General features: G+C 38.5%; 1 protein-coding gene across 2 annotated transcripts; it reads left to right on the forward strand.

Annotated features, from left to right (window-relative positions):
- The first annotated feature begins 3,719 nt into the window (after positions 1–3,719).
- tcf25 (transcription factor 25 (basic helix-loop-helix)) lies at positions 3,720–26,384 on the forward strand. Of its 2 annotated transcripts, none has more exons than XM_043706804.1 (14): positions 3,720–4,166; positions 5,848–6,039; positions 6,634–6,708; positions 6,939–7,057; positions 8,676–8,741; positions 10,023–10,105; positions 10,414–10,544; positions 13,275–13,374; positions 14,186–14,279; positions 15,344–15,436; positions 18,454–18,559; positions 19,412–19,571; positions 23,104–23,191; positions 26,192–26,384. In XM_043706804.1, the coding sequence occupies exons 1-14, from the start codon at positions 3,999–4,001 to the stop codon at positions 26,352–26,354; spliced, it is 1,638 nt and encodes a 545-aa protein (XP_043562739.1). In that variant the 5' UTR covers positions 3,720–3,998; the 3' UTR covers positions 26,355–26,384. The 2 variants fall into 2 exon arrangements, with proteins under 2 accessions (XP_043562739.1, XP_043562740.1); XM_043706805.1 differs by lacking the exon at positions 3,720–4,166 and adding an exon at positions 4,179–4,238.

A 26,384-nucleotide genomic window follows, 5' to 3' on the forward strand; every position in this document is an offset into this window, starting at 1 on the left:
GCCCCCACCCCAGTCTGTCCTATCACCCTCACCTTGACCTCTTTCTACCTATCACATTTCCGACGCCCCTCCCCCAAGTCCCTCCTCCCTACCTTTTATCTTAGCCTGCTGGACAAACTTTCCTCATTCCTGAAGAAGGGCTTATGCCTGAAACGTTGATTCTCCTGTTCCCTGGATGCTGCCTGACCTGCTGCGCTTTTCCAGCAACACATTTTCAGCTATACACATGGAGAGTCAGTTATGGTATCTCTTTCCAGCACACATGTAAAGATTACGTTACCTTCTTTAGTATGTGGAACCACACTTTTTCATATTTTCATTTTCAGAATAGGACAAAGATTAATAAAGTCATAGGGTATCACAGCACGGAAAGAGGCGCTTTGACTAATCAATTCTGAACCTGTATTAAACAGAATATTTATAATGGATACAGCTCACTGCAAAAACTGAATGAACACTTTCATAGATTCCTTAATAATAATAATACAAGATTGGGTCCTTTCAATCTCTCTCGTGTTCCTCATTTGAGAAAAATGTGCAGAACCTTTACTCTGAGAAATGAAGCCAATAGTGTAAACTGCATAGTATAATGTACAAGGAGCCTTATTATTCCATTTTTAATTGTGTCCACTTGGCATTTTAAAGACAACTGTTTTATTGATCATCAAAATGGGGCAATGGCATTACACAGAAAGTAAGTCAAAATAGCGTAGTTATTTTTAAAAAAAAATGTTTGTACACATCATTCTCCATCCGTGATACCCTAACGATCATCTCCTTAGATTTAATTAAAATCCTCTTTTAGGTTGATAAAAAAAACACTTGCATAAATTTCTATCTGCAGCACATGAACTGCAGTGGTTCAAGAAGGCAGCTAATTACCACTTTCTCAAGGGCAAATAGGGATGGGCATTAAATGCTGGCCCAGTCAGCTACACCCACAAGTGATTAAAAAGGTTAATATTAAACTGTTTGGATGCTGACTGAGTTAGGTCATTTGTTGTTTATGATGTTTATAAAATTGTATGCTCTTAATCTTGGCTTGCTCAGCAGCAGTAAAGCATTTCCCAAAAACAGAAGTTTTTAAAAAATTGAGTAGAACTACACCCTTCTTTGTTGTTTCCGTCTTCCTACCTGGAAATATAAGGAGATTAGAAGAACTTTTAAAGAAGTTTTCGAAGTGTAACTTAATCCAAATCTACTAATTGTCTGTCTGTTGGTTAAGGAATGATGTTTGATACAAGAGACTTACAAAGGGCTTTAAATGGAAGAGAAAGCAGGCAACTCCATACCAGTCAGTTTAACTTTGGTTGTCGGGAAACCTTATGAACACAATTGTTTGGGATAAAATTAAGAGTCACTTGAAGAAATGCAGGTTAATTAAGGAGAACCAGCATCTGTTTCCCAAGAAATGATCATGTATAATTAACTTGCAAATGATTTCTCAAGAGGTAACAGAAAGGTTGATCATGGCAATGCTGTTCCTGTGATATAAACAGACATTGGAAGGTATTTGTACAGTGCCAAGCAACAGACCTGGGCGCAAAGGTAGACCTTAATGAATAAAAGGGACAGCAGTAACATGAAAACAAAATTGTGTGGCAATGCTGTTCTTTTAAAAGATGTGTTCTGTCCTGTTTCTCTTGCAGAGGATGTTGGCACAGTGGTGGAGAAATATCTCCTTCAGACAGGCAGTTGGTAAACAGCTTTGAGTTCTCCCTGAATATTTTACTAAATAATCGTGAATGGGTGGGGTCAGACTCATATAGACCCAATTGGATTTTGGTTTTGCTTTCGGTTAGATGGTGGTTTTGCTGGCTTATGGAGCTGAAAGCTAGAGTTCTTTACTGCTAAAGTGAAGGCTAGACAGAGAGGTTTCCTCTTTACAATCAAAAGGTGCAGATTTTTTCTTTTGGCGTTTCTTTCTACTGGGCTGGAGAGAGACAGCACGTGAGAAAAATAACTGTTTTGCTGAATTGACTTTGCCAATGGTGTGTATATGGTATGCTGCATATATTGGAACAGTTGATAATTAGTGGTTAAATAATTCATTATCTTGTTAAGTGTTTCAATAGAATAAAGTTATGCCAATTCTTCTTTTTATTGTAATTTAACTCTGTTGCAAGAATAAAAGTGATTTGATTAAAGCTTAGTGGTGGGCCAATTGAATTATATCTGGAACGCAATGCCTTCCAATTGCCTTTTAAAGAAAGATAAAAATTAGGGCCGAGGCTATCGCCATAATATACGTTAGGGGATCTGATCTGGTATGTTACAATTGGATGAGTAACAAACAGACAGTAATAATTACAGAATGATTTTTAGGCTAGGGAAGGTTTGTATTGAAATTCCCAGGAGTCAGCATTAGGACAATTGCTTTTCCTGGTATATGTCAATGGTCTAGACCTTGGTATACAGGACAAAATTCAAAATTTACAGATGATTAAAAGACTAGAAAGCATTGAAGACTGTTAGGACATCGTAGAATTGCAAAAGAATAAAGACAATTTGGTGGCGCAGGCAGATAGGTGACAGATTAAGTTCAATACAAAGAAGGGTGAACGATACATTTTGGTAGGGAATACCGTATAAAATCAAGAGTATGATTCCCACATGAAGACAATTCTGTGGTTTAGCAGTGGTGTGCCTACCTCTGAGCGAGGACCACCAGTTCCAGGGTTATAACCTGGGTTATAACATGACTGGAGTGTGGTTATAAATATGTATGCTAAAAAGGGATTTTGTACTGTAGTGATAGCATCCCTACTTCTGGTCCAGAAGAGCCTGGTTCAAATCCCACCTGCTCCAGAGGTGTATCATAACATGTCTGAACTGGTTGATTAAAATTATCTACCGAATGTAAAATCCTGGGCATATTTTAAAGTCTCTTGCGTTGTAGTGTCTCTACCTCTGAGCCAGGAGGCCTAGGTTAAAGTCCCACTTGCTCCAGAGATGTGCCATAATACTTTTGAATACAGTGATTACAAAATATTGACAACTCAAAAGCAGTTGCAGCAGCATAGGGACCTGAAATTATACGAGCAAAAGTCATTAAAAGGTTTTCCCACTTGTAAAAAATTCAAAAGCAAGGCATAGTGATTTTCAGTAATTTGTAAAAGCAATAAAAATTATGTGGAAATGCTTTTTGGTAGAACTTATGGTTCTGGAACGTACTACCTGAGTGTGTGGTGGAAACAGGTTCAATCAAAACATTGAAAATTGGATATGAAAATTGAGTTGATACCTGCAGTCCGATTCTTTTTATTCAGGGTGGTCAAATATCTACTGATAGAAATAGAAAATGATATCCCAGTTTAAGAAGAGGCAGTTTTAGGATCGGTCGGCACGGTGGCCAAATGGTTAGCAGTGGTGCATCATGGCGCCAGGAAGCTGGGTTTGATTCCAACTTCGGGTGTCTGTCTGTGTGGAGTTTGTACTGTGGGAGGAATCCAAAGAAGACTCTACGTGCAGGTTAGGTGGATTGGCTTTGGGAAATGCAGGGTGATATGGATGGGATGCTCTTCAGAGGGTTGGTGCAGACTCGATGGGCCGAATGGTTTCCTTCCACACTGTAGGGATATTCTGAGATTGATTCAGTTTGTGGAAAGGGGACTCACTCTGAAGTAGAGTCATTAGCAAACTCCAAACAGTTTACTCTATTTCTTTCTCCACAGATGCTGAGGACCTACTGAGGTTTTTTTTCTCCCCCTGGCGCTTTCTGTTTATATCCCACATTTACTTCTCAGACTTTCTCACTGAAGTCCCTCACATTTTCGATATAATCCGCCTCTTTCGCTGGTGAACGCCACCCACGCGCTGCGTCTTCTTCAGGCACTTCCGGTCCCTGGCGGGCGGAGTTCCGGTGGAAGCGGCGCGTGCGCAGTGGGGTTTTGAGCCGGGTGCCGTCACGGAGACGGAGAGCAGGCCTGGGGTCTGGGTCTGAGCCTGGGCCTGGAGTTGGGAGGGAGGCCGGACAGACAAACAAAAGGAGGTCAACTATGTCGTCCAGGAGCCTGCGGAAGTTACGCGGGGAGCGGATACAAGAGCCGCTGAATCACTTAGTCGACCAGGAGGAGGAAGAGGAGAAGCCGCTGGAACCCGCTCCAACAGGGAAACGACGGAGGAATAGGAGAAATAAAGCGGCAGCTGGAAGTCTGCCCCAGCTGGTGAGGGGCCACAGAGGAAGGGGAGAGTGATTGACGGGGAATTTGCTAATTCGACACAAAATTGGCTTCACGGTAGGAGACGAGGTGGAGGGTTGTTTTTCAGATTGGAAGAGGAGAAAGTGAGGACTGCAGATGCTGGAGATCAGAGCTGAAAATGTGTTGCTGGAAAAGTGCAGCAGGTCAGGCAGCATCCAGGGAACAGGAGAATCGATGTTTTGGGCATAAGCCCTTCTTCAGGAATGAGGAAAGATAAAAGATAAAAGGTAGGGAGGAGGGACTTGGGGAGGGGCGTTGGAAATGCGATAGGTGGAGGGAGGTCAAGGTGAGGATGATAGGCTGGAGTGGGGTGGGGGCGGAGAGGTCAGGAAGAAGATTGCAGGTTAGGAAGGTGGTGCTGAGTTCGAGGGTTGGGACTGAGATAAGGTGGGGGGAGGGGAAATGAGGAAACTGGAGAAATCTGAGTTCATCCCTTGTGGTTGGAGAGTTCCGAGGCGGAAGATTGGAAACCTGTCACCAACGATGTGCCGCAGGAATCAGTACTCTTCACTTCTGTTTGTCATTTATAGAAAACTACTTGGATGAAAGTATAGGGGGCATAGTTAATAAATTTGCGGATGGCACCAAAGTTGGTGGTACAGTGGGCTGTCGAGGTTATCTAAGATTACAGATAATGATTAATGGACTGAGGAGTGGCAGGCGAAGTTTAATTTAGGTAATGTGAGGTATTACATTTGTTAGTATAAACATGGACAGGATGTTTACAAATAATGGTAGAACTTTGGGTAGTGTAGAACAGAGACCTAATGATTCGAATGCATAATTGTTTGAAATTTGTGTCACAGTTAGTCAGGGTGGTTAAAAGCCATTTAGTACACTTGTCTTTAATGCTCATCTTTTGAGTATAGAAATTGGATTGAAGTATTGAGGTTGTACAGAACGTGGGTGAGGCCTCATCTGGGGGAGTGCTGTATGCAGTTCTGGTCACCTTGCTCTAGGAAGGATGTTATTTAAACTGGAAACAAAAGCAAATTGCTAGAAAAGCTCAGCACTTCTGCCAGCATCTGTGGAATGGAAACTCGTTCTGAGGAAGGGTCAGTGAATCTGAAACGTTAACTGATTTTTTTCCACAGATTCTGCCAGACCTGCTGAGCTTTTCCAGCAATTTCTGTTTTTGTTTCTGACTTCCAGCATCCACAGTTCTTTCGGTTTATATTGTTAAACTGTGAGGGTTCAGAACAGATTTACCAGGATGTCGCTGGGAATGGAGACTTTGATTCATAAAAATACACTGGGACTTTTTTTTGCTGGCTGAAAGAGGTTGAGGGGTGACCTTGTAGAAGTTCATAAAATCATGAGGGGCATAGATAAGGTGAATAGCAATGGTCTTTTCCCAAGGTGGGAGAAAGATTTAGAAAAGACACGACAGGCAACTTTTTTCATATAGTGTGGTTAGTATGTGGAATGAACTGCCAGAGGAAGTGGTGGTTGCAGGTATAGTTAGAATGTTTAAAAGACATTTTGGATAAAGAGATGAATAGGACAGGTTTGGAGGGATATGGATCAAATGCATGCAAGTGGGACTAGTTTAGTTTAGCAAATATTGTCAGCTTGGACTAGTTGGACTGACGCATCTGTTTCCATGCTGTATGATTAAGCTTTTTCTTGTTTTATGTTTCTGTAGAAAAGTGAAGCTGATGGTGAGACTGATGCAACTAAGGAGAAACATCTTATGGAGGAGTCAGATGGTATAAACCTTAGGCTCAAGGACTCTTCAACTGGGGACAATGATCAAATTGAAACAATGCAGAATATAGAAAATGAAGAACTTGAAAAAGAAAATGAAGAATTGGAAAATGAGTCTGATGTTTTGCAGGTAAAATTTCAGCAACTAAAATTTACAGCACTTGCGCTTCATCCCTCAGCCTTTGAGAAATTGTGTGGTAAAGCATTTGTACAAACATTGCTTTTAATGGAACAATGATTTAAGTCTGATAGAATTCACTCCAAAACAGAAGAATTTTAGTTTTGTTCCATTGTGTCAAATTTAACTACAGTTCAGATGGTATTGCTCATGTGTATTCTGGAACAGGGTGTGTATCCTCGAAGGCAAGGAGTTGTTTAGCCCAATTTGTATCTTTAAAGTCATTGCTCAACTAATCACCTTTTTGAAAACAGTCTGAATGTGTAAGTGAAAAGTATTTTCTTGCAGTAACGATTGACCTGAATTTGCATGTCAAATTCCACCTCGAAGACTTTTTTCTTTATGAAAAAACATGTTTTGCATCACTGCACGAAAAGCATCATGGATGTGCTTGAAGTTCAAAATGTCCTGTCTTTTCATTGGTATTACTGTTACATCATTGCCTCAAATTCAGTTTTACTGTTTTCTATTTATATATTTTAAAGAGGTACATCATTTGAATTTTTCATTGAAGATGCTGAAGAAACATTTTGTTTTAATTTTCAGACAAATTCACATAACAAGCCCAAACGGAAGAAAAAGAAAAAGAAAAACCGCAACAGTACTCCTGATGACACCCAGGTGATGTTGTGTGGTGTTTCGTCAGCTCTTTTGCCACAACTAGTTTTTCTATTTGTGAAGTGTTGTATTGAATGAACGTGAACAGAATATTTGCTCACGGTGTAAACAGTAATCTGTTTAGTCGAAAGTTGTTTGAATTTACAATGTTCGACCTGAATGGGCCATCTTTCTGTTCAATCTTAACAAAAAGTGGAGTTGTCTTTAAATCTTAGTGTTTGTCCTATTTCCAGGAAGTTGTGACTGATGACATTGATAATATTCTACAAGAGCTTGAGCGACCCAATGGTTTTCATTACCAAACACGTACTGCCAGTGCAGAATCAAGACCACTGCTCTATGTTGAACATAGGTAAGAAATGTAAGATTTGTAATGTCTTTGGTTTTTTCCATTTTGGTCGATTGAATAGCATCAATTGGTGTATGTTGTTGGCTTTTTTGCTAAGTTACTTTCGTATAGGCTATGATTAAGTGGTAGTACTCTTATCCCAGCATTAGGAAGTTGTGGGTTCAATTTTCACTCTGGACACTTAAACCCAATATCAGTGGAATATTGAGTGTATGCAGCTGGGTCAAGGTGCTATCTTTTGTGTATTGTTCAAATGGAATCTTTTTATACTCTTGTGTAGATTTAAAAGATCTCACGTGGTTCCTCTAAGAGGAGCAGAGGGAGTTTTCCTTAGTATCCCAGTCAATGTCTAACTTAATATCACTAAAACAGGTTATTTCTGATTATCTCTTTGCTGTTTGTGGAAACTTGCCTTTCCTGTTTCTGATATTAAATTCATTTCGAAATGGTTGTAAAGCATTTGGGAAAACTTGAGATTGTGAAAGGCATTGAACAATAAAAAGCATATCTGTTTATTTCTGTTTTTTATAATGGAGCTGAAATATAGAAGAAGTGTTTCAGAACAAGCGATTCAAAGGATTGCTGCATGTTTTGGAAAACAAGTAACTTGGAACTTAAGGCATGCATTGAGTAATTGTGCAGTAATTGTAGTGCTTGTAGATGAATTAAAACCCGAGGGTTCTGTGTGCAGGTGCAGCCAGGTATAGCTTAGTCTATGAACTGGACTATGAGCATTCATTGATGTTAAAAGCCTTTTGCCTGCCAACAAATTGGTTCTCAGGTAACTGAATAAGTTGTGGCTGGAACAAGATAGAGAGTAGTCAGAGTCCTACACCTCAATCAAACCTACCAGACGTCCCAAACGGATCTAGTTCCATTTGCCAGCATTTGGCCTGTACCCTCTTGAACCCCTCCTATTCATATACCCATCCAGATGCCTTTTAAATGTTATAATTGTACTTGCCTCCACCACGACAATGTTTTCACTCCGCTAGCACAAGACCTGCCTCATGGTTCTCTGCAGTCAGACACGTTTTAAGCTTGAAAAACTTTTCACCTTTCTATCAATTGTTGTAAACTTTGACTTATAACTGATAAGTCAGATTTTTCATAAGTAAACCAACCACCTTGAGTCTCTTGTAAACCAGTAGAAGCATCCAAAGAAAGATGACTGAAAACCAACATTATCATAAGGATCATCTTCACAATTTGTTGATTGGAACCACTGAAATGCCTTCCAACATTCCTCTGCCCATAACCCTATTTTCGCTCTGAGTGTGTGTAAGAAAGAGTTTAGAAAGGGATTAGAGTTTTAATTTGTCATGTTATAGCCTAACCATTTGTGACTGTTTCCCTGTAACTAGACTCCAATTATTTGTAATACTTAATAACTATTAAGTGCAGGAACCTGGTCCATGCTATCATCCAGTATCTGAAAATAGGGTAAATTGAGGAATTGTGTATTTATTTTAGAAACTTTAAGATTTGTGATGACTCTAGGGATAGTGATATTTGATTCCCACGTGCTACCTCAGTGAATAGTGACAATACAAATTCTTTTTATTAAATGTTCACCATTCTCTGTGTCTACTTAATACAAATACATTTTCATTACCTGTAGGAATCTGAATCCAGAGACTGAACTAAAGAGATACTTTGGAGCTCGAGCAGTTCTTGGAGATCAAAGGTTAGCTAGTTTGTTTTGTAGGTACTGTGAACTAAGGTATTTGTTGCTTACGTCATGTTTGGATTGTGGTGTTCACAGAATCACAGCAATATTACTGTGCAGAAAGAGGCCATTCAATCCATCATGCCTGCACTGGCTCTGTTACCTAGTGTCAACCTCCTGCCTTTTCTTCCATATCTTTGCATACCATTACTATCCAAAGAGCCATTCCAAAGCCCTCTTAAATGTCTTGATTGAATCTGCCTCCATCACCTTTCCAGATGGTGCATTCCATGGTTTTACATCTCGCAGTGTGGTAAAGTTTTCTTACGTCACGCTTGCTTCATTTACGCACCACTTTAAATCAATGCTCTCTCGTTTTTTGCTTATTTTACAAGCAGAAACAGCCTGCAGCCCACTCAATTCTGAAAACCTCAGTCTGATTTCCTCTTAACTGTCGTCTCTCCAGAGAGAAAATCCCAACTACTTCAGTCTATCCGTAGCTAAAGTTTGTCATAGCTGGAACAATTCTAATAAATTGCTATTGCATTCTCTTCAATGCAGTAGCATCTTTCCTATAATGTGACTCTCGCAACTTTACACAAATCTCCAGCTGAGGTCTAACAAGTGTCTTGTACAAATTCAATATCACCCTCTTACTCTTATAGACTATAAGACATAGGAGCGGAAATTAGGCTATTCAGCCCCTCAAGTCTGCTCTTGTCCTCTGTGCTCTATTAACAATGCCGAGAACATTTTATTCATAATTTACTGTTCTCTCTACCTGTCCTATCACCTTCAATGATCTGTGCACGTATACACAGGTTCTTCTCCAATACTCCCTATTTTCTATTGTCTTTCTGTGTTGTTCCAACCAAAGTGCATCACTTTACTTCTCTGCTTTGAACCTCATCTGTCACCTATCTGCCCACTCCACCAACTTGTCGATGTCCTTTTGTAATTCTGCACTATCCTCCTACAATTGACAACTCTTCCAAGTTCAGTGTCATTTGCAAACTTGGAAATTGTGCCCCGCATATCAAGATCCAACTCCTTTATATATCCGAAAAAGTAAGGGTCTGTAAAATGATCTCTGGGGAACTCCAGCGCAAACCTTCCTCCAGCCCAGAGTTATGGAATGTAGTCTTCCAATATCTGATTTATATTTAGTGTGTAATTAAATGTCTCATGTATAACTGAGGAAAATGTTGAAAGGTTTGATTTCTGTTCAAATTATGTTTAATTCTAATTGTTACTTAAATATTCAATACTGATTTTTTTCAACTAATATATCTCAATCAGATCAAAGCAACGGCATCGTTCACTACACAGGAGTACATGGCTCACAACGCCAAAAGACACTTGGCCACGATACACCAAAACAGGTAAACTGTATGCTATCTAGCTACCTTTACTGTTTTATTTCATATTGCACAGTGTGGCACAATTTTTAAAGCAGATTGAGCTAGATCCATTACACAATCAAGATGAATAAATATCCACTAAAATATAAATACTATGACAAAGGAAAGTGTAAAGTGATGCAAATTTTTGAAAATAAACTTTTCTAATGTTTGCTCATTCTTCCCCTTCTATCCTTTGCAAAAATAATTTTTTCCAACTATTATTTATTACCAATCATATCCAAAATTGCAATTAGTACAGAACTTATGTCCTGCTTTGTCGCTTTTAGGAATTTCTATGCAGCTGCTGGAGACAAAGAGTGGTGTTCAGTATTTCACCTTTGAACACAACCGTGACTATCAACAGGTTCAGTTCAAGTTCTTGGATGCTGTAGATTCTATGGACCCAAATAACATTCTGGTAAGTCATTAATGGAGTGTCAGATAAGCAGAAATTAAAGTAGTTGGCCATTCACATAATTTGATTTACACAATAATGGCAAGAGAAGATTGTGACCAGTGTGTAAATTGTCTTCAAATATTTCACTATGTATATCTACAATTGTACTGCTGAATCGGGAACAATCGGAATTTTTATAGGTTAAATTTACTCAGCCAGTTTTATTAGCAATTTGTAAATAGGTTGTTTCACAAGCATTGTGCTGTAACAGCTGAAATATTCAATTCATATGCCTATTATTTTGCCATTACTGCAGTTGCATTGAGCAAGCAAGAGCTGAACTTACAACATGTAAACAAAGAGAGCCACGCATACAGTAACAACTAACCATCAAGAGGCATGCGTTAATTTTTTTTGATTCACTTGTGAAATGTGGGCATTGTTGGTTGACCATTTATTGCCCATCCGTCGTTGCCATTGAGAAAGTGGTAGTGAGGTGCCTTCTTGAACTGTTGCAGTCCACTGCAATGGGTTGAGTTGCAATGACATTGGGGAGAAATTGGAGGATTTTGACCCAGTGATGATAAAGAAACAGCAATATATTTCCATGTCAGATTGGTCTGTGGCTTTGAAGGGAAATTGCAGGCAGTGGTATCCCCCTGTGTCTACAGTCCTTGTCCTTCTAGATGGTAGTGTGGTAGGTTTGGAAGGTGTTGTATGCATCTTTGGCAAATTTCTGCAGTGCATCTTGTATATAATAGCAGTAGTAGTGTGTACCGAGCACCAGTGAAGAGAATGGATGTTTGAGTGTTGTGCCAATCAAGCTGGCTGCTTTGTCATGGACGTTGTTAAACTTCTTGAGTGTTGTTGGAGCTTCATTCATCCATGCAAAGTAGGGATTATTTCATTACACTCCTGACTTGTGCCTTGTAGATGGTGGGCAGTCAGGAGGTAAGATTCACTGAAGTATTCCTAGCTTTTGATCTCTTATAGCCACGGTGTTTATGTGGTGAGCTCAGTTGAGTTTCTGGTCAGTGATAACATCTAGGTTGTTTTGTGGTTGGGGATTTGTGATAGTAATGCCATTGAATGTCAAGGGGCAGTGGTTAGATTGTCACTTACTAGAGAAAGTCATTGCATGGCATTTTAAGTGAAAATGAGGAATGCAGATGCTGGAGATCTGAGCTGAGTTTGTGGAGCTGGAAAAGCCGAGCAGATCAGGTAGCATTTGAGGAGCAAGAGAGTCGACATTTCAGGCAAAAGCCATTTGTGTGGTACGAAAATTACTAGCCACTCTTGAGCCCAAGCCTGAATATTTATTATCCAGATCTTGTTGTATTTGAACATGGACTACCTCAGTATCTGCTAAATGACGATTGACACTGAGCGTTGTGCAATATTTAGAGAACATCCCCACTTCTGACTTTATCACAAAGGGAAGGTCATTAATAAAACAGCTGAAGATGGTTAGGCCAAGGACAATGCTCTGAGGAGTTCCTGGAGCTGAGATGACTGACCTCCAACAACTGTCAACGTCTTCCAAGTGCCAGTTATGACTCGGCAACAGTGGAGAGTTCTCTGATTCCTATTGTTTCCAGTTTTGACCCGTCTCATTGGTACCACACTGTGTCCAATGCAGTCTTGATGTCAAGGACTGTCACTGTCACACTCGCTTTTGGAATTTAATTCTTTTTCTCCATGTTTCAACCAAGGCTGTGATGAGGTCAGGAGCTAAATGGTCCATGTGGAATCCAAACTGGGCATTACTGAGCAGGTGCCACTTGGTAGCACTGTTGATGACAACTCCATCACTTTACTGATGATCAAGAGTAGACTGATGGGACTGTAATTGGCTGGTTTGGATTTGTCCTACTTTTCGTGTACATGCCATTCTGGGGCAGTTTTCCACATTGTAGGGAAGATGCTACTGTTGTAGCAAGGGGTGCAGCAAGTTCTGGAGCACAAGTATTCAGTCCTGTTACTGGAATGTTGTCGGAGCCTAGTCTTTCAGTATCCAGTGCTGCCAGCTATTTGTTGATAACCCATGGAGCGAATTGAATTGAATTGGCTGAAGACTGGCATCTGTGATGGCCAGGATGGGCCATCTTCTTGGCACTTCTATCCAAAGATTGTGGTGAATCTTATCAGCTTTATCTTAAAATGTATTGTACCGTTCAAAAATGTATAGGGAATTCCAGATTTACAAACGTCTGACTTATGAGCGCTCTTACTTAAGAGTGTAATTTTAAAGACCCGATACACAAATTGTTGTTTTATATTGTCCTGCATTGAGTTAAGAAAAGACGCAAATGGAACCCATTTGCAATGCAGGGAGTACTGTATATGCCTTTGAAAGTATTGATATCATTTTGTTGACTCCAAGCCATGAAATTAAAATCACAAAGATTATTACATTGCATTTGTTGAAGGCGTCAATTTTTTTTTTGCTAAAATCCCTGTCCAGTGATATAACTGCTTCCACCAGAATTTTCTGGTCCTTGTTACTCCTAATCTCCATTCAGCCTGATTCTTTTTCCTGATCTTGAGAGCCAGCAGTAAATAGGTCAATCACTAATGTCTCTTAACTGCATGTGAGTTCAAACTAAATTAAATCCTAATATGAATAGGAGCTGGATCCCCGATTTAAACATGACTCCTCATTAATGAGTCACAGTTGCACAGTCTGGGACATTGACCAACCGAAATTGCTACAATCAGCACAATTGATGATTCTTTCTTCCCTGACCCTAGACACTGCTACGTGTGAACCCACATCATATTGACTCTCTGTTGCAACTAAGTGACATCTGTCGGATGCAAGAGGATCAGGAAATGGCACGTGATCTAATTGGTGAGAGGCATGCTGTAATTTAAGAACAAAACCGATAATGTATCTTCTTAAGAGTAGTCCCATGCCAGTTGGCAGTGATTACTACAAAGGAAAAGTCTAATTTCAGGGTAGCAAACTGTCCATAAACAACACTGATGTTTTCAAGTTTTGTTACTGATCATTGTTTATCTATTTTAACTTGACTGAAGTTACTGTTTGTTAGCAAATTGGACTAATCAAATTATCTATGTCTTTAAAAAGCTTGTGAATTACCTAGTTGCATTTTATACAATTTCTTGGTGGACTTACATTGGCTGAGAGTTGTAAAATGTTACAACACAGAAACAGATTTCAGCTAAGTCCAAATTGGTGTTTTTCTTGTAAACTTCTCAATCCATAGCAGTTAAACTGCTAAGTTCAATTAAACTATACTGTTCTTTTAAAAAATAATTTATAAATACCTCTAATTGTCATAAATTTTCACATTTCGGTCATTTTCTCAATTCATTTCTTCCAGTGCCCCCCTTTTTTTGTGATCATCTTAAATTTATGTCTTCTCATTATTGTCACTTTAATTAATCGAACCAATCTCGCCCTGTTGACTTGAGCATAATCTTCATAGAAGTGAATTCATCATTTGATTTTTCTCATTGGCACAAATTGAATCAATTTATAGGAAGTGTGCAGCTACACTTTCATGATATTGGATGTCAAATTACTTTACAAAATCTTAGAGGAATAATTTCTAACCTGTCTTTGAGTTGGGGTGGTTAAAATGCCAGAACATAATAAGCATTAGTAAGTTATTTTTTTCTCACTTTCCTCCATTTAGAAAAAGCACTTTACTGTTTTGAAAGTGCATTTCATCCAGTGTTTAGCCTGACCAATGGAAATAGCCGATTAGATTATCGGCGAGCTGAGAACAGGTTTGTATGACACTTGTTAAAATGTTGTAAATTTTTCTATAGAGAGCTTCTGTTTGAATAATTAGAAGCTGTATTTATCTGGTGTTGGTTCACTACTGCAAAGAACCAATCTCTTCACCCATATAAACAGTCTAAAATAAAAACAGTAAATGCTGAAGATACCCAATCAGGAGACATCTGTGAAGACAAAAACAGAGTTCATATATCTGGTCAGTGACCTTTCTTGTTAACTTGGCCTGATCCCATCCTTGTTATCCACACTTACATTCGTAGCAACACAAAGGGATACGTTTACTTGCAGCTGGTCACGGCACAGATGAATTTTAAAGTATAAAACATATTGTACTGAGACAAATTGTTATAGTATTCTGTTTAGGCTGACAGTTGAGCAAGAACATGAATTCCTGCCTCACTGAATTGCAAGCCTGTCTTGATGAGATATCGTACGTTATTGTAATCATTTGCTTATTACTCAGCTCAGTGCTGAATTCAACACCCACAGCCCCATTCATTCATCCTTCTTCAACAAGCCAATGTTGCATACAGTTGGCACAATGGCATTGCACAAGCAGTTTCCGTCCTACAACTACTCTTCTCCACTTAACCATTTGGGAACCAGAAAATATGCATGTTGGAAGGAGTTACATTTGATGACCAGTCCCATTTCTTCATTTGGTGGTATACAATGAACTGAAATAGACCAGAGTTTGCCATTGTCTGTAATTTTTAGGAAATAGAAGGCTACCTGACCTTGAGCCTACCTTAAGCAATTCTTTTAATGCAGCTTCTGAAGTTTTATTTGGACTTAGTTTTGGGTTAACAAAGCATTTATTAATCTGTACACCACACAATGTGCAATTTTGATTGAATGAACTGAATTAGAAAATAATGCTTACTATGCATGCAATCTTTTGCAATCTGAAGTATAACTTTATAATTCTGGTCTAGCGATTTGTATGGCCCACCTTCTCATCACAACAATCATGAATGCTTGTTTTTAACTGCTTAATTAATTTCCTTCATGATACGGATTTACAGATTCTTCCCACTTTATGCTTGCATAGGTCATTCTTCCTTGCACTCTACAAGCATATGATATTCCTCGAGAAAAGAGGCTGTCCACGAACGGCACTTGAGTTTTGTAAGCTCATCCGTAGGTAAGAATCAGAAATTGCCTGTGATATTTATCTGTTTAGCTTCCTCACCTATTTGAGCTGAGATCTTTAGGGGAACGTATTGCCAAAATTAGCTTCTGTTGCTGCACAGATACAGATATCTATTGTTGGAGCCCTCATTCATTTACTCTTTATCAATTTTGATGTGAGGCTGTGCACTTGTAACTGTGAGCTAAAGAAGACTTTTGGACTGGGTAACCGCTTGAGTTAAAAGGAAACCGATCAAACAAGCTTATGTTTATTCATGATGCCAGGCCTGGAGGTTAATTGCAGGTTAGTTCCTGATCAGAAAGTTTGGCAAACCTGTCATCAGCGGAGATAGCATTATTTAAATAGTTAGAGGAAGTCGTCTATTAATAAGGTCAGCATCTGAGAATTGGTTCCAGCAAGTCTGGAAAAGACATTATGCTCAAGCAATGGCCGATGTTGAATGCTAAGTAGAAATTTGTGTGGAGGAAATGGTCAGCCTGTCAGAATTTGAATTGGGTTTTGGGTTGCCTGTTCTGAGAGAACAAATTTGACTGTTGATGCTGAAGCATGACGGTTTGAAAGCTCCCTGCCTCTCCTCACTTATCTGCTCTTGGAGGTTCAGAGAATATAAAACTAAATTAGTACTAGATTTATCTAAGTGGACTGTGAAGGTGACTCTGACATCTGAAAATCAGCCAAGTAGTACTCACCTATACCTGTGGAATAAGACTTCATGAAAACCACTTAAGTAATCTGACAGTTTTGTTATTTTCTTTCATTGATCCCTTAAGTACATTTGTTTGTTTATCTCTTGTGTGATTGAGGCTGAAAACAAAGGTTTTTGGGTTTATAGCATAGACCAGTTAGATTACTTTGTTGTTTGATTTTGCTCTAAGGTTATCGTATTGTTAATAAATTGCTAATTCATTTGCTTGACCCTGTAAACCGGTGTAGAGAGTTGATTAGTCGCAAAGTTTGGAAATGGTTATTCAAAACACCTGGTTAGGAACCACTGGGGTCAATTTTGAAGCTATTTGGAGGTTCTAGTTTTACTGTTTTGTAGAGTTAGAATGGCTGACTTGGTTCAGTTGTCTGTCTCTCTATCAATATACTGTAGAATTGTAAGCCTGCCCAGTTTAATTTTTCAGTAAAAATGTACATATGTATGTCTCCACTTTTCCTTGCTGCAAAATAAAAAGAATCTCAAATTGGGTAGAAGAAACCTTTCCTCAGGAGGAAGTTGAAATTTTAAAATGCATTGAAAATTAAAACAAAATCAGTAATTCTGACCATGTCTATTTTAACTGACTTAAAAATGTTAAAGTAGCAGCATGAAACAAATTCCATGGGTCCTGAAGACCGCATTGTTTCAAATGTTAATTGTTATATTCCACAAACAGACCTATTAATTTTTTTAAAAATTAGCCTCCAGTTAATAGTTGAAAGAATGTCATGCTTTCCCTTTTTAAAATCTTGACAGTAACAAATGACCAAAACCACTTAATTAAGTACTATAGCTGTTGGCAACTTTAACTTTGATATCCCCTCCTTTTAAAACAACAGCACTCTGGAAGTATATTTTATATTTTATTGGCATTTAAATTAACACATTTACAAGTGATTCTTATTTCCTGAGAGTTTATTCCTGTTCCTTTCTTTTCTCAGCCTGGTGACTTAGAACTGTTTTTGACAGAAGGGTTATTTTTTCCAGGAGACCTTCGCAACCTCTTCCAGCTTTGCCTTAACTCCATGAATTTGGTCCTTTCAGTCTAACCAGGAGCTTCCAAGTTTATTCCTATGCAGTGGAACATAAGGATCATGCTGATGTCTATTTGCTCCCAAACAGTCTGATGTTCAGTGCTTATTCAGGAAAGCCTTTACCTTCATTTTTATAATGGGTTCCAATGCATTCCAAAAAAATTGTCCCAAAACGTAACCTTCTAAATTTCAGAATTCTAGCAATTGTCATGATGAGCTGCCTATTGTACACTGAACAAGATTATTCCAGATTTTCTTGCTCTGAACACCAAAAATATAAATAATTTGGTGAACTGAGGTGTTCCTACCTTCCACTTTTCTTTTGCTCTTAATGGTATTTACTCCATTTCCTGACCCTCCTGCAGACAAAAGAGAAGTGTAAGCCTTCTTCTGAATCCAAAAGCAGACCTGTAAACATATACCCATTGACAAATCTCCTTTATGCCAATTCAGTCTTTGGAACTGAGCAGGTTGAAAACTGAATAAAGCAAAGTGAACTGGACGAGTAATTTCAAGGACTGGGGCAGATTTTCTGGAAACATGGATTCAAATTCCACCAGGACATATGGTGGAATTTACAATCAGTTAATAAATCTGGAATTGAAAGTTAATTTTTGTCAAGGTGGTCATAACAGTCATGGATTATTCTTAAAAACCCATCCAATTCTGTAACGCTTATTAGAGAAGGGTTTATATGTCCTTATGGTTTGGACTACTTATGACTCCAGACCACAGCAATGTGGTTGACTTTTAATTACGCTCTGAAATAGTCTACTAAGTCATTACTTGAAAGATAATTAAGGACAGGCAATAGAGATATTGGCTTTGTCAGTGGTACCCACATCCTATGAAAGAATATAAAAAACTTTAAATCCCAAAGTGTTCTTTTTATTACTTGACTCCTGCTCTTACTAGAAACTGATTGAATAAGCTTTGCAAACATCAGAAAATGAAGACAATTCATGCTCTGTTTGAAAGAATCCATTTCCTCCAGGCTATGTTAGATCTCCAAAGTGAATGTTACATTTAGTTTGATTATTGCAAAGGAGGCCTTCAATTGCTACATTCTATGGTGCTTAAATATATTTATTTAACACTAAAGTTGGGAGATAAATATACTTTTTGAGAGAATGGAGTGACATTAAAGTGTATGAATATGGTTTTGGAAAACAGAAAATCTTCAGTAAGAAGAAGAGTATGTTTGGAAACTAAGCTTAATAAATATTGCTATAATTCTGGTATAGTCTAATTTACGGTATCTGTCTCCACAGCCTCGACCCTGAAAGAGATCCACTATGTGCATTGTTGATTATTGATTTTTTGGCATTGCGAGCACGAGAATATGCTTTCTTGACACGACTTTATGAGGAATGGGAGGTGAGAACATGTCGTGGTTAGTTTGCTTGTTAGTTTTGATATTGCTACCTAATTTATTTAATTTCACACAATGTACCCTGCATTTGCCCTGTCAATGGTTTTTACTGTTTAGGGCATGGTCGTCTTTGTTAAATGCTGTCCTCACTCAATACGAAAATATATGCACTTTTCATTTGCACTTGCTTATTGGAATCAGGAATGGGAATACTGACTGACTTTTTGTTTTCTTGATCCTTCATCCCATTCCTAGCTCAGGAGAGGGATGTTTTGTGGAAATCTTGATCCTTTTGGGAAACATGGCACTATACCTGCTAAGGCCTGTGCTTGAACTTTTGTTTTACACTGACTATAAATGGCATCCTAAATGCCACTTGCAACTAATACAAACTGGTAAAGCCATACTTAGTGACTGATTTAACTTTCATATGCATACTGTGCTGCTATATTAATATTGGGCAAATGGAAACTGAAAGCTCCTTCTGTTGCTGTGGGTCTCTGGTCAATGTATGCAGTGGCAGAAGAACTGGAGAACTTAAGCATTTTAATTTTCCTTAAAATGAAGTGGACCAGCATTGAGCACAAGTGACTAAAGGGAATATAAAATTCAACATTTATCCTGGTTTAATATAGTAGAAATGTGAAAACTGAAATAATTTCTCATTTAATGTGTGGTGTACGAACCAATTTTTATTATTGTGATTCCCCACAAATTTATTTTTCAAAAAAGGCAGAAATATACTTCAAAACAAATTATACCAACTTTGAGTTATAGCTCTAGTACAATTAGATGTTTGTACTATGCTTGGTCCTAGGTATATCCGTAATATTTGATTGTTTTCTACTGTCTCTTAGTTCCATTTGAATCTGTCTCAGCTCCCTAATTTTGCATTCTCCGTTCCACTGGCTTATTACCATCTAAGTCAACGAGAAGATCTATCAGGTGCTGAGCGCTGTCAAAAGCAAGAGCGAGCTAAGCGTCTGATACAAAATGCTCTCATTGTGTTTCCGAGTGGTAAGTTGTTGAGAATTGACCTTGTTCTTCGGCTAAGAATTACAATAGGTTTTGAATAAATGATCTCATCTTTAGAATATGTTCTGTGCTCATTTATCTGCCATCACTTTTATAGATTTGTAGCTAACAAGCTATTGGAAAAATTAGGCTATTAAATAATTACCTCATTCATTCTGTAAGAAGCAATAAGAAAATGTTTGATAAACTACAAATACAACTAACTTATGAGAACTTCAAAGTTGGTCCTTTAGGTGGTGAGCAGAAAGATTTGTAGATTCAGAACTATGAGCTTACATGATGTCAGTGTAAGGATATGTCTGAAATTAAGTGAGGTATTTTATAATAATTGATGCTAGCAATGTGTAATGTACATGGTAGTATGCAATGTCTTGTTATTTTGATGCTCAAAACGTTTTTGTAAAAAATAATGATTCAAACTTCAGCTCACAATTATGTAAAATTCCTTTTGTCATTTTTGTGGTGGCACTAGTTAGAAAATTTTCTATTGTTGTATAATAGAGTACTCTCATCTGTACCAGTTGGGATAATACATAGGAACATATGAATTAGGGGCAGGAAAAGGCCATTCATCATTTTTTTCAAATTCCATGTTTCCATCTTCCCCACACCCTCCAATTGCCTTCAATTCCCTTGTTTCACAATGTCTACCTCCACCTTAAAATATTCAATGACTTCTGAAGCCAAGAATTCCAAAGTTACGCAACTTTTTAGTGAAAAATGTTTTCCTCATGTTAGTCTGAAAGGGTAACCCCTAAGATTTGAACTGTCCCTAGGTCCTTGTAATATGATGTATAATAGTGTGCTTTATTCAGTAAGGACTGTGGAGGAATGTTTTACATTTTTCTGTCCAAGTGACAAAGTAGCTGAAGATCTACTGCTGGGAATTTTCTAATGTTCTGAACCACGTTATTGAATATAAGGTGATTTAAAGCTCCGGATTTTCTCACTGCTTGTAATGGAAGTGTATTGTCCATGTTCACTGTCTTCTGAAAAATCAAGATTGTGATTGTAGAGCTGCAGGCTAAAATTGCAACACACTAGATTACTGGTTCATCACTTGTGTACCTTGGTTTGAAACAGTTTCAACAGTGTTGTTAGGCATAGTATTTACTTGAGCTAGAGAGGTTATTGGTTAAATCCGAGCACTGTCAAGAGATAGCATCATTAAAATGTTAAAAACTGACCATGTGACAACTTTAAATTTGTTGTATCCCATTTATACCACAAGCATTCTCCGTGCAAATCCAAAATATATGGATTAATGCATGATGTGTAATATAACTAGCTTATTGCAAATTTGGTGGCTCCATTTGACATTTAATGCTAATTTAGCATGTGATACTTAGCTAATTTTACAGGGAATGTTTAGCTTCTGTTTGTCTAGATTAGATAGTATTTGTGTTCACAAATTTGGATTATAAGTGGATGGAGCTGGGCATAAGCACAGACTTTCCACTATTTGATCAATGTGAATCGACTTTGGCTTGGTATGTGATGTTGGGTCAAAACTGCTCCAAGGTTTGGGAAGTGATTGGTATTTACGGTAACAAACTGAGAGACAAACAGCTTTGTATTTGGAAAGTTGAATACTTTTTCAGTTAAAAAGTTGAGTATCTAGATAAATGAAGCTTATTTAAAAAGTGAGCCATCTGTGTAGCAACTCATAAGTTATAGTTCAATTGTGAATGAGTGGTTGGAAGACTAACAAGCTTTTCACTGCAATAAATAAACTGAAAGCAACAGGGTCTATATATTTCATAAGACAACCTATATTTTAAACTACAGAATAGATCCTCCACTTGATTTTATTTAAAAAATCATTCATGGGATAGGGGTATCAGCTGTAAGGTCAGCATTCATTGCCTTGGAATTGTTGAACCATTTGAAAGTGTCTAATCCATTCTTGTGGGTCTGGACACTCATGTCGGCCAAGTGAGGGTGGCAGACAGTTTTTCCCTAAAGGACATTAGAAGTGGAAAGGATTTTACAACAATCAGCAGTGGTTACATGGTTGTCATGTGGCCAGATATTAATTCCAGAATTGTCGATTTTTAATTCAAATTTCTTCTTCTGACAAGGTGGGATAAGAACCTACATTTTGCAAAAGATTAACCTGACATTTTGGGTTACTAGCCCAGTGAAATTACCGATGTCACTATCTCTTCAATTTCAAAGTGACCAAATGTCTCCCTCCTTGTACACTTGGAAAGGAATAGAGCAATTGCATATTACTTAAATGGAGAAAGACTGTAGGAAGCTATAACAGAGCGATTTAGGAGGCCTCTTACATAAAACACAAAAGGCGAGCATACAAGTTCAGGTAATAGGGAAGGCAAATGGAATGTTGGCCTTAATTTCAAAGAGAATATAAAAATGAAGTCTTGCTAGAATTGCACAAGATGCTAGTCAAATCACAACTGGAATGTTGTAAACAGCTTTTATCCCATTATTGATTTTCTGGGATTGAAAATGGCTCAGAAGATTCGCCAGATTTATCTGAGGAATGGAAGGACTGTCTCAGAAGGAGACCTTGAGTAGATTGGACCTGTACTCATTTAGAGTGAAAGGCGATCTTATTGAAACATACATGACTCTTAGATCACTTGATAGATATATTGGAAAGGATTTTTCCTCTTTATGGGAGTGTTTCAGACCAAAGGGCATAATCTCAAAAAAAAAAAGTTGTCCGATTAATACAAAGATGAGCGATTTCTCCTGTAAGAGTAAGGTGAATCTGTGGTTTTCTCTGCCACAGGGGGCTAAAGAGACTGGGTCACTAAATATGTTCAAGACTGATTATTAATTGGTCAGGGAATTGAGAGTAATGGGGAAAAGGAAGGAAAGTGGAGTTGAGGATTATCAGATCAGCTATGATCTTATTGAATGGCAGAGCTGATTTGATGAGCGGAATAACTTCCATATGTCAAGCTAACTTTCATAGTGAGATTTATCTTGAATATTCTTCCCATTTGGCCAAAGTAAGGCCATCTTCCAGCCCCTCAGTCCTGGTCTCTTCATTCCAAGCTTGAACTCCTGTCTGCATTCTGCATGGTGAAAATTGAGATTGGCCTCTGTCTCTTGCTGTGGCTTATTGTCTCAGAGCCCATCTCCCTGACAATGTAAACTTGTGTGTCTACATCCGGACAGAAAGGCAAATTATTTATCCCTTAGTCTTTAAATTCTATTCATCTCCAAATTGAATAGCTTAATGTATAAATTTCTAAAACCTTTATATTCCCAACACTTTCCAATGAGACTTGGAAATGAACACTTTACCTATAGTCAGCATAAATTCTCCTGCCAGTCACTTTAGACACACATTTTCACATAATTTCCAGTATTATCTATCTGTCTGGGAAATGAGTTAGTAACATGTTGTCACAACAGAGGGAAAAAAACTGTATACTATTTTGCAAAGACACTGTTAGCTGGAACAAGCATATCCAGATTTCACTAAATTGTAGAAAGTAATGCCATGTCAAAATCATTTATTCTTTGCATTTCTTTCTAGTACTGATGCCATTACTGGATCTTTGCAGTGTGCAAGCAGACCAGGCTGTGTTAGCGCACATGTATTTTGGATTTGATGTACAGATAAGGTATGAATCATGAAACTGCTTGAGTAATTAACATTTCAAAATGTCAACTTAATATAAGGGACAGGAGGATACCATATAGTCTTTCAAGCCAGCTCCACCATTCAGTACAATTGTGACTGACATTGGGCCTCAACTTCACTTTCCTGCTCACTTTCCGTATTTCTCAATTCTGCGATACTAAAAGTCTGTTTATTCCAGATTAAATGTATTCATTGGTGACTCCACAGCGTTTGAGTGGAGAACTCCAAAGATTTAGAGCCCTTGAAGTGAGCAAAGACCCAATTGATAAATTCTGTACAGGGGAAGCAATAATTTAATTAGAATTGCTTTTGATCAGCAATTGGAACATGGCATGTAAATTAAGCACCATTGGAAGTGTTGTGAATAGACAGGAAGATAGCAATAAGTGAGAGAAAGAATAGAGCCAATCAAGAATAGTAGTAGGAAGTTGTGCGTGGAATCAGAGTGATAGGGAAAGTGCTAAATGAATATTTTTCATCAGTGTTCACACAGGAAAAAGACAGTGTTGTCGAGGAGAGTACTGAGATACAGGCTACTAGATTAGACTGGATTGAGGTTCACAAGGAAGTGTTAACAATTCTGGAAAGTGTGAAAATAGATAAGTCCCCTGGGCTGGATGGGATTTATCCTAGGATTCTCTAGGAAGCTAGGAAGGAGATTGCAGAGCAATTGGCTTTGATCTTTATGTTGTCATTGTCTGTGGAGTAGTAGTGCCAGATGACTGGAGAGTAGCAAATGTTGTCCCCTTGTTCAAGAAGGGGAGTATAGACAACGCTGGTAATTATAGACCAGTAAGCCTTACTTCAGTTGTGGGTAAAATGTTGGAAAAGGTTATAAGATATAGGATTTATAATCATCTAGAAAGGAATAATTTGATTAGGGTTAGTCAACACGGTTTTGTGAAGGTTAGGTCGTGCCTCCCAAACCTTACCGAGTTTTTTGAGAAGGTAACCAAACGGTGGATGCGGGTAATGCAGTTGATGTGGTGTATATGGATTTCAGTAAAACATTTGATATGATTCCCCATGGGAGGCTATTGCACAAAACACAGATGTGGGAATGAGGGTGATTTAGGAGTTTGGATCAGACATTATCTAGCTGAAAGAAGACAGAGGGTGGTGATTGTTGGGAAATGTTCATCCTGGAGTTTACTTATGATGTAATGCAAGGATCCGTTTTGGGGCCAGTGCTGTTTGTCATTTTTATAAACGACCTGGATGAGGGCATAGAAGGATAGGTTAGTAAATTTGCGGATGACACTAAAGTCGATGGAGCAATGGATAGTGCTGAAGGATCTTGCAGGTTACGGAGGGACATAGATAAGCTGCAGAGCTAGGCTGAGAGGAGGTAAATGGAGTTTAATGTGGGAAAAGTGTGAGATGATTCACTTTGGAAGGAGCAACAGGAATAAAGAGTACTAAGCTAATGATAAGATTCTTTGTAGTGTTAGGTGAGCAGATGGATCTCGGTGTCCAGGTACACAGATCCCTGAAAGTTGCTACCAAGGTTGATAGGGTTGTTAAGGTGGCATACGGTGTGTTAGCTTTTATCGGTAGAGGGATTGAGTTTCGGAGCCGCGACCGCGAGGTCAAGCTGCAGCTGTACAAAACAGGTGCGGCCGCACTTGGAGTATTGCGTATAGTTCTGGTCACTGCGTTATAGGAAGGGTGTGGAGGAGATTTACTAGGGTGTTTCCTGGTATAGAGGGAAGGTCTTAAGAGGAAAGCCTGAGGGACTTGAGGCTGTTTTTGTTAGAGAGAAGCATGTTGAGAGGTGACTTAATTGAGACATATAAGATAATCAGAGGATTAGATGGATAGAGTGGACAGTGAGAGCCTTCTTCCTTCGATGGTGATGCCTCGCACAAGGAGACATAGCTTTAAATTGAGGGGTGATAGATATAGGACAGCTGGTTTCTTTACTCGGGGGTAGAGGCGATGGAACATGTTGCCTGCAACAGTAGTAGACTTGCCAACTTTAAGGGCATTTTAAATGGTCTTTGGATAAACATATGGATGAAAATGGGAAAGTATAGGAAAGATGGGCTTCAGATTGGTCCACAGGTCGGTGCAACATCGAGGGCTAAAGGGCCTGCACTGAGCTATAGTGTTCAATGTTCTATAGCTCAAAACAACAGAAACTGGTGGAATGATCAGATGTTTACTGGATGAAAATCAATGCTGGGAAGTATAAACGGCTATGTTTAGGTTGAAGAGGTAGGATAAGGGAAAGTGTACAATTCTACAGAGGGTGCATTATCAGAAGCGAATCATTTAAGGGTAATAAGGCAGCAGAGAAATACATTCAGAAATACTTTAAAAGGCATTCAGCATATTTTGAACTTTAAAAAGAACCTTGATATCCAAAAGCAAGGAAGTTGTGCAAGTCTTTAAGTTGCCTCGACTGCAGTATTATACCCAATTCTGGCAACACATTTCTGGAAGGAAATGAACACTTAAGATCGGCTGCAGAGAAGATTTATGAGAATGATTCCTGCGCTGAATGACTGAGTTAAGTGGATAGATTAGAGAAGCTGGATTGTTCTTGGTGAAGAGTAAAATTGAGAGGAGATTTTGCTGAAACTGTTCAAAATTAATAAGGATATGAACACAGTAGTTGGAGAGAAATTGTTCCCATTGGTGGATAGGATTAAGAACATCAACTTAAGGTGAATGAGTAAAGAATAATGATGACATGAGGAAAACCTTTTTCATGAAGCTTCTGGTTTTGGTTTGATATCAATGTGGGGGTGGATTTAGTTGTAGGTTTTAGAGATTTGGATAGGTTCCAAAAAAAGATTTGCAAGTCTATGGGGAAAGGGAAGGGGAGTGAGGCAATAATAGCTGGGTTGCTCTTGAAAGGGTCAATTCAGACACCTGGTTGAATGTCGTCCTCTTGTGTTGCACTGCTATGATTCTATGCTGTTGTTGTTGATGGCCTTCATGTCTCCCCTCCATCCACTTCCCAACCCTGCTGCAGACAGCCAAGTGCACTAAAGCAGTTAGTGACACTATTTATTGGAAGGAACTGGATGTTGTGGAAGGAACCAAGAATCATGTCTTGGCTGGAAGAGAATGTGAAGGAAGTTCTCAGCCGAGTAGATGCAAATGACCCACTTGTACAGGAGTCTGAAAACAAGTGAGTGCTTCATGAAGCTAGAATTTTTAGTTGT

Source organism: Chiloscyllium plagiosum, chromosome 17 (genome assembly GCF_004010195.1).
Source record: "Chiloscyllium plagiosum isolate BGI_BamShark_2017 chromosome 17, ASM401019v2, whole genome shotgun sequence".
In the NCBI taxonomy this organism is placed as follows: domain Eukaryota; kingdom Metazoa; phylum Chordata; class Chondrichthyes; order Orectolobiformes; family Hemiscylliidae; genus Chiloscyllium; species Chiloscyllium plagiosum.